This window comes from Leopardus geoffroyi, chromosome B4 (assembly GCF_018350155.1).
Source record: "Leopardus geoffroyi isolate Oge1 chromosome B4, O.geoffroyi_Oge1_pat1.0, whole genome shotgun sequence".
In the NCBI taxonomy this organism is placed as follows: domain Eukaryota; kingdom Metazoa; phylum Chordata; class Mammalia; order Carnivora; family Felidae; genus Leopardus; species Leopardus geoffroyi.
The window spans coordinates 122,501,967-122,513,381 of NC_059341.1; the positions used below are offsets into that span (position 1 = coordinate 122,501,967).

Consider the following 11,415-nt stretch of genomic DNA (forward strand, 5'->3'; position numbering starts at 1 on the left):
GGTGGTTTTCCCCCTGGCGAAATGTGATATCTGTTATAATGGCAGAAGGTTACAGTTAGGGAAGGGTGATGCAGACACGTGCTTCAGAGGGGAAAGTTATTTCTGCCTGGTACACGTGGATGCTAGATCAGACTCTGATAGGTAAAATGGAATGGGTAACTGGGCACATGAATGGACTGGGAAGCAAGCATTATAGGTGGAGGAGCACCCCATGATTTCCACGAAAGCCACCAAAACACATCTCCAATAGAACTTCTGGCTAAATGAGAGAACTGGACCTCTGTGCAGATCAGGAGCTTCAAGTGTATCCTGGATCACCGGATCACCACCCAGGAGCTGTTCCTGACCTTTTTGGAGGCCCTACTGGATTTAGGTATGGAGAGAAGGCTACAACCTGAATTTCATTTCCTTCTCCTAAATGAATGGTGATAAATAAAGCTAAGGTTAGAATGAAGAGCCTTGAATGCCAGGGCAAGAGACTGTGCCTTTAAGATCTCTAAGTAAGGCAATCAGTATGAGTCAAGTGGTTTGAGAGGAAAGAGACCACTTTGGGAAGGCCAGAGTGAACGTTGTTTATAGTCCAGGCAAGACAGGCAATACAGGGTCTAGAATCAGGGGGGACACAAAAGGAATAAAAAAAGGATGGACGAGAGTTGTGCAGGTCAGAGATTTCCAGTGGGGCTACAGGGGGCCAGAGGAGACTCAATTTATGCTGGTGGAAGATTCACGGGGTTTGTTCGAATGCTTTCAGCCCATGGGATATGAACTTTTACGTGTCTCTTCAAAATAATAGCCTCTGGCCTATAATGAAATAGAAATCATGAGGACACTGTATCTTTTAAAAAAATCCCCTTTTGTAGCACTTCCTTAAAAACAGCTATTTAATGCAACTCTGCCAGTGAGTTCTTGACAGTCCTGTCTTAGGATTCCGATATTAATGAAACATCTTTGCAAAGGGTTGAAGTGTCTTCCTGGTAAGTATTTAGCTTCTGTTTTTCAAAATACCTTGTGAAAACTTAAATTTCTCCTTTGACCTAACGTTTCTCATTGACTGTTCTGATATAAGAAATATCAAGCAATTGCATTGATCGATAACGTTTTCAAGATTTTTTCTTCCCTTTCGGTTTGCTACTTTAACTTTAGTTGTAATAGTTGTGATAATTTTGTGGAGTATTTTTGTCAAAGTCATACAACACTCATGTATTTGCTTTGGTGCTTATGAGTTGAGGCATAATTAATTGAAAGTCATTTACTGGTCTTTAAAAATACATATATTGATAATATTTATTAGGAACCATAACCCAGTGATTTATGGATTTTTTTTTTTTTTTTTTTAGTTTTTGTTAAATTGTTCAGCATTTCCCACATTGGGAAGCTGTCTTTTTTTCCAGCTTTATTGAGATATAATTGACATATAAGATTTTATAAATTTAAGGTGTAAAATGTGATTATTTGACATACATGTATATTATGAAATGATTACCATAAGATTAGTTAACATTTCCATCACCTCGTATAATTACCTTTTTTTATCACTTTTCCTCTCATGTTTTCTTTTAACTGACATGATATAGTGATTTCAAAGAGCTGAATAGAATTCCAATGTTTGACATATTATATTGATTTAATTATTATATTGATACATGTATATAATAATAGTGTTAGATTATATTATCTCTGTATTCTTCAGTGTTAATGAGTAAGTTCACTATGTTTGCAGGGTAAATATTAACAACTTGTTTAAACAGTTGCTTGTGCTAAAAGAAATGATAAGCAATGTTGGACCCACCACATACTCTTTCTTGTTATGTAGATTTGTTTGTTTGTGTTTAGTTCTATAGAATTTAAACTTAAAAAGAACATTTAATGTGGGTCTGTGTGATCATTGTTTATTTAAAACAAAATCTAACTTACAGGGATAAGAAAGTAGACCATGCACGGTTCCTATTCTACCATTTTAGAAAGTCGTTGGATGGGTTTCATAGGGTAAATTTTATTTGCTTTTTTCCATTTTTTAACATTTATTTATTTTTGAGAGAGACACACAGAGAGCATAAGTGGGGGAGGGGCAGAGAGAGAAGAGACACAACCTCAAGCAGGCTCTAGCACAGAGCCCGAACTCACGACTCTGAGATCAGATCTGAGCCATGATCTTGATCTGAGTCGGACGCTTAACCAACTGGGCCACCCAGGCACCCCAGGGTAAATTTTATTTGTAATGTAGGTCCACAGTTTGTGAGCTAAAAAGCCTATCATTCACCAGATTCTCATTAGGCTGACACCAGAAAGATCTAAAAACAACAACAACACTATTATAAATGGACACCTATGCTAAGATAATTTATATACTTTAACTTTTAAAAGAATTTTGAAATATTGAAATAGTTAAATATTGAGTTTTTTCCTATTGTCTTGTAAGTTAAGCAATTTAGGTAATTAACTCTATTTAGCTATTTTAACATTTAAAACGTTTTGTAATGATAGAAGAGCAAAAAAAAGTTTGTAGGAAATTTTGTTCAGAATTAAATTAAAAAGAATTTAGATGGTACTTTTGGTTTACATTAGGTATTTTCAGGAAATATTTTGAGTAAGATCCTTTAATTCAGAGGCAAATGAAATAGAGACACTATTAATTTTGCTTTTTACTTATTAATCTTTTTCAGAATCGTAAACTCATTAATGAAGCATGGTAAGTTGGCATTTTAAAATCTTTGGGTGATTTGGAGGATGAACATCCTCCATTTGGAAAATAAAATATATGGTTCAGATTATAAGGGCGTGAAACGGTTTGCAAGACAGTTTAATTTTAGGTCTTAGAGACATGTTTTTGAAATTAAGAGCATTCCATTTTTTTATTATTATTTTTAATGTTCATTTTTTTGAGAGAGAGAGACAGAGCATGAGCAGGGGAGGGAGAGAGAGAGGGAGACACAGAATCTGAAGCAGGCTCCTGTCAACACAGAGCCCTATGCAGGGCTCAAACCCACGAACCGTGAGATCATGACCTGAGCCGAAGTCTGACGAAGAACATTCCATTTTTAAGCAGCAATTCAGATTTTTTCATTAAAGATATATGCCTGATCCCTTTTGCCAAATCAGTCTTCTGCTATACAACTCCTTACTAAAATTTTACAAGAATGTTAAATACTATACTATAGAATGAGTACTGTTCTCTAAATACTATATGTTATAGAGCAGTGGATCTCAACCAGGGTTGATTTTGTCTCCCAGGGTATATTTGGTGATTTCTGAGACATTTTCGATTGTCACAACTGTGAGGATGTTAACTGGCATCTAGTGGGTAGAAGCCAGGGATGCTGCTCAATATCCTACAATACATAGGACAGCCCCCCACAGCAAAGACTTAGCCAACCTAACATGTCAATAGTGCTGTGGGTGAGAAACTCTACTTTATAACAGAAAAATTAAGTTCAATTGATAATTTCAAAACTCGAGAGTTCTGCCATTTTTCTAGCAGGCCTGTGTTGAACAAGACAAGCTGGGTCAAGCCTTTGAAGACGCTTTTGAGGTCCTGAGGCAACATTCAACCGGAGATCTTCCGTACTCCCCAGGTAAAGATGTCAGTCCCCTTCTTTCACTGGGATATCAAATGGCTTGTTAGTCAGACACAAATAATAATTACCAGAACAGAGAAGACCATTTTTACCTAGTGCATCTAGGATTAATTCTAAGGCAGAAAGCTTCCAGGGTTACCTAGCCTAAGAAAATCTAAAGTGTCATACATAAAAATGTAAAGAATGACATTCCACATAGAAATACTAGCACATATAATTATTTGCTATTAAAAATATCTAGTTGATATTTATCTAATTGATAATTTTAACTGTTCAGAGTGGGCTTTTCAGTTATTCTAATTTATCTTATAGACTTTCCATGCAAGAGATATTATAATCAGAAGAATAAATATTCTTTTATTCTTCCTCACCCATTGCCCTCTAGACTATAGAAAGATAGTGCAGGTGAGATACAGGTATTTTGCCTACCGAGTTTATACAGGGTGTTGCGGGCAGTACCAAGATAAGAGATGGTGGATCTCTACTCGCAAGGAACACATACTCTACTAAGGGAAAATGGGACATGTAAAAAGAGATCTCTGATACCAGCACAATGCAATAAATGTAAAGAAATGCAAAGTGAGATGAACATAAGGGAAGGGAAGCAAAAATAATACAAAAACAGGGAGGGAGACAAAACATAAGAGACTCTTAAACATGGAGAACAAACAGAGGATTACTGGAGGGGGTTGTGGGAGGGGCAATGGGCTAAATGGTAAGGAGCATTAAGGAATCTACTCCTGAAATCATTGTTGCACTATATGCTAACTAACTTGGATGTAAATTAAAAGAGATAAATTAACTAAATTTAAAAAAAGAAATGCAAAGTGATAGAAAACACATGATAGAGCAATCACACATAAGCATATATGCATACATGCACATGTGTGTAATCATAAACTTTGACTTTTTCAGTTTCTGTCTCTGTTTTTAAATTAGATTACAAAAATTACCTGGCGTTCATCAACCACTGCTCTCATATCAGAGGAAATTCCAACTGCTATGGTATGCTGCCTGCAGAGGAACCTGTCTATAATTGGAGAACAGTAATAGTGAGTACATGTCCCAGGAGACCACCCCCCAGTAACAGGCAAATTCCCTATTCAGTCCTGCCTTTCGCTTGGTGTATGCTAGCTGAAACCCAGCTTAGAGGCAGCAGAGACTGTGAGAACATTCACAGCCATCAGTGGTGTGAACCTGAGAGTCAACATGGGGTGAGCCTCAGCAGTGCTGTCAAGAAGGAAACTGTCCTCCATCATTGCTCTTCACCCAGCATCAGAGGGTGTGAATGACTTCTATAAAGATGTATTTTTAGGGTTCTCACATTACTGCTACTCTTTAGTCCATCTGGAAAATTGCAAAACGCCATGGTTCCCCTATATGCCATAGGGCAAAGCCCAAACTTACTCTACACTGGTTTTACCTACAATCTTCTATCGACCTCCACTATTTTCTAAAGAAATTTTCATTTTTTAAATTATTTTTCTTAAGTTTATTTAGTTTGAGGGAGAGAAAGAGCACAAGCAGGGCAGGGACAGAGAGAGAGGGAGAGAGAGAATCCCAAGCAGGCTCCATGCTGCCGGCATGGAGCCCAATGCAGGGCTCAAACCCAGGAACCATGAGATCATGACCCGAGAGGAAACCAAGAGTCAGACACTTAATCAACTGAACCACCCAGGCACCCTGACACCTTCTCTATTTTCCTTCCCAAGCTTAGAGCTAGTTACATGTTTTGGATCAACTCATGGATATTGTAGTAGTGTGCCCTGCAAATGAAGTGTCCCCATCATCGATTTCTCCATTCATGTGTTCTTTTGTGTTGTTTTCTTAATGCCAGCAGTCTTAATGTGGTAGGGTTTTCCTTTTTTTTTTTTTTTTTTTTCCCAGTCATTCCCTTCAACCATGCTGTATAGCAGATGTCCTTTTTCTTACCTTGTAAGTTCTGTCAGGGCCTCTCCCTATGACATTTCTTTGAAGAGGGAGTTTGAATTAACCTGTGGAGACCTATGTATCCTTGCCTTATGTAACAGTAACACCTCAGGCTGCTTCCACCTGTCCCCTCTCTTGGCTCTGCTCTCCCTTGGCTGACATCTTTCTCTCTGTGTCTCTTGCCCAGCATCCAACAGAGGAATGGAAAGCTCATCTTCCCTTTTTTGTGGGCACTTCAATTTCTACTAATAATTCTTTTAAATTTTTCTTTCTGGCTGGGCATTTTTAGGGAGAAGGAAGGAAGGAACACCCTCTTTTTTCTCATAAGGAGGGGATGATATGAAAGTCCCCACAAAGCCAAAGATTACTTTACATCCCTTGGTCCTCTCTTTATGTGGGTTTGAGGCTAGTTCTGCCCTGGGAGGTAACTGGCTGCAACTGAGAATAGTGCTTGTTAGAATTTGGGAGATTCTTAGCAGTCTTTTTGTCCCCAGCTTTTAACTTTAGCCATCAACTGGGGGCCACATGGAAAGTCCCACTTAACATCTGCTGCATTATTTATATAGAACAGTGCTGCGGACCTCTATTTTGAAGGAAATATTCATCAATCTCTGCCAAACATCCCTGAAAACCAGCTGGTACAACCTGCTGTTCTCCATCAAAAGGGAGGAAAAGGTATGTGGATCCATTACTCCTTTTATAAGTAAAAGAACCAAATCTTCAAAGCAGCTTTAAAGGGATTTCATATCTGAGTTTAGAATTGCATTTGCAAAATATTCTCGTATTGTGATTAAGAAGAATTCACATCTGACAGACTGAACCACTCCAAGCCATTCACCTTGGATGAGGCTTCCTATTGTTTCATAGAAATGTTATGAAGCTGCATTGTGTTGCTTCACTCAAATCTGCATTCGAGAATAATGTGTATATATTTGGGGTATAGAAGGAGGAACTTTTCCATAAGTTGTTTTAGCAATCTTATTCTAATTGTAAAGGCCTTGGTGTAAAAGTTGTCTTCTCTGTTAAGTTTTCTGCAAATGAAGTTCCATAATAATTCAACATTTCATAAATTTCAAATCTTGATTTCATAAATTTAAGACGATGATGATCTCACCTAACAGATGGGCAAAGTGTTAAAGCAGGATAGTAGCCACTGACATGTGCACATGTGCTTTTGGAGGCAGTGTAGATTGACTGGTACAAAGTTTTGTAAGGTAATTTGGCACTATCAAAAATTTAAATGTTCATATCTTTTGACTCTTAGGGACTATGTAACTCAGTGATTGAGTGTGAACTATGGGTTAATTGTATGAGCCTGGGAAAATCACTCAACCTTTTGTTCCACAGTTTCCTCATTCAAAAGGCAAATAATGGTAATTGTACAAATAAATCATAAGATTTCTGTAAAAATCAAATGAAAGCCTATGTAAAGCATTATGCTCATAGCCTGGCACTGGATAATTTCTCAAGATACCATAGGGGTGTGTGTGTGTGTGTGTGTGTGTGTGTTGTTGTAGTAAAAGAATGGAACTTACCCACTGCATTTGTCTGTGTATAAGGATCAGAGATGTGTAAGATGCACTATAATTTTATGATGAAATTTCTAAAAAATGGTTTATCATAGTTACTAAATTATTTTAAATGAGCTTTTTTTGGGAAAACTAGTTTTGTTTCTATATCTCCATCCTAGAATACTGTACACTGTATCCTAGAATAAAATTCTAAATATTCAGTTATAATCTAATCCAGCAAAGAATAATGCATAAAATCACACAGAGAAAATAAATCTGTATCACTGAATATTGGTACTGGATATTGAACTATGGTGGTAATTTAATATAAGGAGAATTACACTTCTACTTCTGTCCAGGTGTTTAGCTAGTCACTATTATTTTTTTAAACTAACTCATTCCAGGGTGTAAAGCTTATGTCTTTCCACTGATGCTTTATGTGGTGGAGCTTTGCCATTATGGGACATATTACTCACCATCTTCTGTTTTTCAAGCTTCATCTTCCACTTGAAATAGGGATACATTTGAAACAGAATGAAATTTCAAAATAATCTGGGCATTTATTATCCAGAGAAAAATAGTACATGCATAAAACAGAACACATAGTTTTTAAAAGGCATGCAGGCATAACATATGTGTTGATAAAGAACTTTAGAGTACATTCTTTTGTCTTAATCCCATTTAATTCCATAATTTAAAAGTAACAATGCACATGATTAAAAGTAGAAAGGATTCAGAAATACATAAAGAATAAGTAGAAGTGTTCCTTCTTTCTTCCCATGCTATATCCTGGGAAGTAGCCATTTGTCAACAGTTGGGTATTTTACCCATCTGTAGCTAATTTCTATATTCTCTGATATAATTTAAGGTATATAACATTGGAAAAGGGCATATTACTTTGATACCACTTGTATTTTTGAAGGGTATACATATGTTTATATGCAAAATTTTTTTGAATTTAAAAACTGTAGGATAGACTGGAATTGTACTTTCACTTTGTGCTTTTTTTTTTTTCACTTTGTGCTTCTGATTGGATCTTTTACTGTGAGCACATAATACTTAAAAAAATTTTTTTTTAGTGTTTATTTATTTTCGAGAAAGACAGAGACAGAATGTGAGTGGGTTAGGGGCAGGGAGAGAGGGAGACACAGAATCTGAAGCAGGCTCCAGGCTCTGAGCTGTCAGCACAGAGCCCGACGTGGGGCTCCAACTTGGGAACAGTGAGATCATGACCTGAGTCGAAGTTGGACACTCAACCGACTGACCCACCCATGTGCCCCCACAAAATACATTTTTAACAAAAATTTAAACATTTTTTTTTCAAAATTGAAAACAAATTTTAAAATGATGAGCATCCATTATCATGGATTTGACCATCAGATAAGGGACAGAGTTTGTTTAAGGCTGTGACTTTAATTCATGATGTGTTTTTTGGTAAGTCCCTTTCATTTCTCAATTTGTAAATTCAAGATAATATAACTCAAAAAGATAATCTTAAAAACCTTTGAGGTTTTGGGATGAATGATGACTGGTAAAAGAGTATTACTCCCAAGAGACTGTTCAAAGCAGTTTGGGTATCCACTATTCAACTCTATCTAGAGGAAAAGGAAATTTGACCATAGCTATCTCAGCTACTGACAGATCTGGTGAAGCATGGTATTTACAGGCCAACTCAGAAGCCACAACATAGGCTGTCCCCTTTGTTCTCTCATAGGCCAAAGAGATCCAATCAACAGAACAAAAATCACAACGACAAATCTTCCTAAAGTTTCCTATCTAGAAATTCTAAAATATAAAGGGCTGTGTTCCTAAAGGGACAAAAACTCTCATTGTACCATGTTATTTCACAGCAATGAAAAACATCACGATGCCCATTGTCATTGCTCATAAATGATGTCCAAATGTCATAAAGATATTTTGGCATTTTCTTTATTTTTCAAGCAACTGTGCACACCCAGAGTTTTTTTTTTTTTTTTTTTAACTAAGTCTTTGTTATTAATGTCACTAATGTTACTTTATATTTGAATATTGTTTTGCATTTTACAAAATACATTCACATTCCTTACCTCATTTGACTTACCTCATTTGAATAAAGCCCTTTCAAATGATTTGCTTTCTGAAAAGGGCTTCTGAGGCTTCTCTTTAAAACCACTAAATTTTGCTCAGTTTTGTTGTTCTATAGAAAGTTTAGCATATGACATAAAACCAGTAGTCAAGATTTAGCTGAAGAAAGACCACATGACAGATGAGAGACTTGGGTCAAGTTCCAGCCTTCCCTTTTCTAGTAAAGGACAATATAAAATTTTTTTACAATATCTCTAACAAAGAAAGGTCCAATTAAAACTTCAATAAGCCAAACAGACTTTTGACTTTCAAGACTCAGTGCGGCTTTGAATTTTATAGTCACTCAACAAACCTTTCCTGAGTATGTTCTTTGTGCATAGCCATGGTGAAGTATGATATTTGTTCTCCATTTTAGGCAGGAAGAAGCTTCGACTGTTCGAATACCTTCATGAATCCCTGTGTAATCCTGAGATGGCATCTTGTATTCAGTGGGTAGATAAAACCAAAGGCATCTTTCAGTTTATGTCAAAAAACAAAGAAAAACTTGCCCAACTTTGGGGGAAAAGAAAAGGTAACCGGAAGACCATGACTTACCAGAAAATGGCCAGAGCACTGAGGAATTATGGAAGAACTGGGGAAATCACGAAAATCCGGAGAAAACTAACTTACCAGTTCAGTGAAGCTATTCTCCAAAGACTCTCGCCATCTTACTTCTTAGAAAAAGAGATCTTCTACTCACCATATGTTCAGCCAGAGCAAGGGTTTCTCAGCCTCAGTAACTGGAATGCAAATTATAATTGTACATATGCTGATTACCATGAGTTAAGCCACCCTGACTGCTAAGTTTTCTCTTACATTTCATGATTTCCTGACATCCCTACCAACCTGAAATCCCTACCAATTTCAGGATTTTTCTCTTAAAGCAAACACTGAAAAGGAAGAAACAATTAACTTCATTGTTTCTTTTAAATAACATATAATCTCTATAGTCATGATGAGAAAAAAATCTGCCAGTAAACAGATTTAAGTTTAAATGACCAAGTCCCATTTGAAAGCATAGACTGAATGTCCTTGCTCTTACTTTTGTCTATGCAATTCTTCTAGATAAACAATGCTAGTAGAGATGATTTGACTCATTGATTTAAACATTGTTTTCCTGTCATACACTCAAGCCAAAAAAAAAATAACTTGTAATATATATCTGATGGCTTTAGTGACAAAATAAAATAATTGCATATAATAGTCTTCATGCTAAAATATACTCATGACTTTAAAAACTATATATTTTTTCTGCACTTCAGACTTTATGTGGCACTAAAGAAATGATCTAAGGATCTAAGGAAACTGCCACCTACCTTAATGATAGTAGAACACCAAAGCTTACACTTCCCACAAATCATTTCCTGGCGTTTCTCCCCTAGGGTAGATCCAGGAGCTAACATTTCTTGTTATCCTGCCACTCAGCCACAAGGAGGTGATCTTGCCTTGTCATCTTTCTGGATCAACTTTGAAACATGACTTCCTCTTTGAATTAGCCCAGCTAAGACCCGACTGGAACAATTGGACAAAAAGAAAAGAAAAAGACTTGTTAAAGAATAGAGACTAGCAAATAAATACAGGGAGGAACGAGGATTTAGAAAGTCTGACTTGAAAGCTATGGTTTATTCTCAAGATCCCATCAGTAATGAAGAAGAAAAAAACGCTGGGAAGAAACCCTGTTTCTTACTTCCTGCTTGGCAGGTTCATACATACCCATCTGTATTTCCACGACATAGGAGACCTTCCTAGACTACTTGGGCCACCTTCAGTCCAGGCCAACAGGGCCCAGCTGGCTGGCCAAGAGCTTCCAGAAGCCTACCCTATTTGATTTGCAGATTTTCCCTTTTTCTTTGTGTCCTCCTGGTGCCTTTCATCCCTCAGGGATTAAGAACATGGCAGACCCAGAGTGACTAAATGAAGGCTAACGATATTGGCCATCTCCACGTGTAGTCTGGGCTTCTGTTATAGACTGAATGTTTGTGTCCTCCGAAAAATCATATGTTGAAACCTAATTCCCAGTGTGATGGTATTTGGAGGTGGGTCTTTGAAAGGTAATTAGGTCAGAGGGTGGAGCACTCAGGAATGGGATTGGTGCCTTATAAAAGAGATTCAGAGAGCTCCCTTGCCCCTGCAGCCTTATGAAGACACAACAAGAAATGGCCTCCCATGAACCAGGAAGCAGGCTTTCACCAGACACTGAATGTGCTGGTGCCTTGATCTTGGACTTCCCAGCTTCCTGAACTGTGAGAAATAAATTTCTGTTGTTTGTAAGCCACCCAATTTATGGTATTCTGTTA

The 11,415-nt window shown here is 37.1% G+C and overlaps 1 protein-coding gene across 4 annotated transcripts; it reads left to right on the top strand.

Moving 5' to 3' along the window:
• The first annotated feature begins 860 nt into the window (after positions 1-860).
• Positions 861-11,058, top strand: SPIC (Spi-C transcription factor). 4 transcript variants are annotated; one of them, XM_045464152.1, is made up of 6 exons: positions 861-974; positions 2,664-2,689; positions 3,476-3,572; positions 4,491-4,627; positions 6,071-6,179; positions 9,495-11,058. In XM_045464152.1, the coding sequence occupies exons 2-6, from the start codon at positions 2,687-2,689 to the stop codon at positions 9,920-9,922; spliced, it is 774 nt and encodes a 257-aa protein (XP_045320108.1). In that variant the 5' UTR covers positions 861-974; positions 2,664-2,686; the 3' UTR covers positions 9,923-11,058. The 4 variants fall into 4 exon arrangements, with proteins under 4 accessions (XP_045320108.1, XP_045320110.1, XP_045320109.1 ...); XM_045464154.1 differs by having other exon boundaries at positions 4,515-4,627; XM_045464153.1 differs by having other exon boundaries at positions 877-974; positions 3,479-3,572.
• Positions 11,059-11,415: the final 357 nt, after the last annotated feature.

Bases quoted from the DNA above. Each gene is read 5' to 3' on its own strand.
- SPIC (XM_045464152.1), top strand. The intron at 4,628-6,070 runs GTGAGTACATGT...TTATTTATATAG, and splicing joins ATAATTGGAGAACAGTAATA to AACAGTGCTGCGGACCTCTA. The intron at 6,180-9,494 runs GTATGTGGATCC...TCTCCATTTTAG, and splicing joins CCATCAAAAGGGAGGAAAAG to GCAGGAAGAAGCTTCGACTG.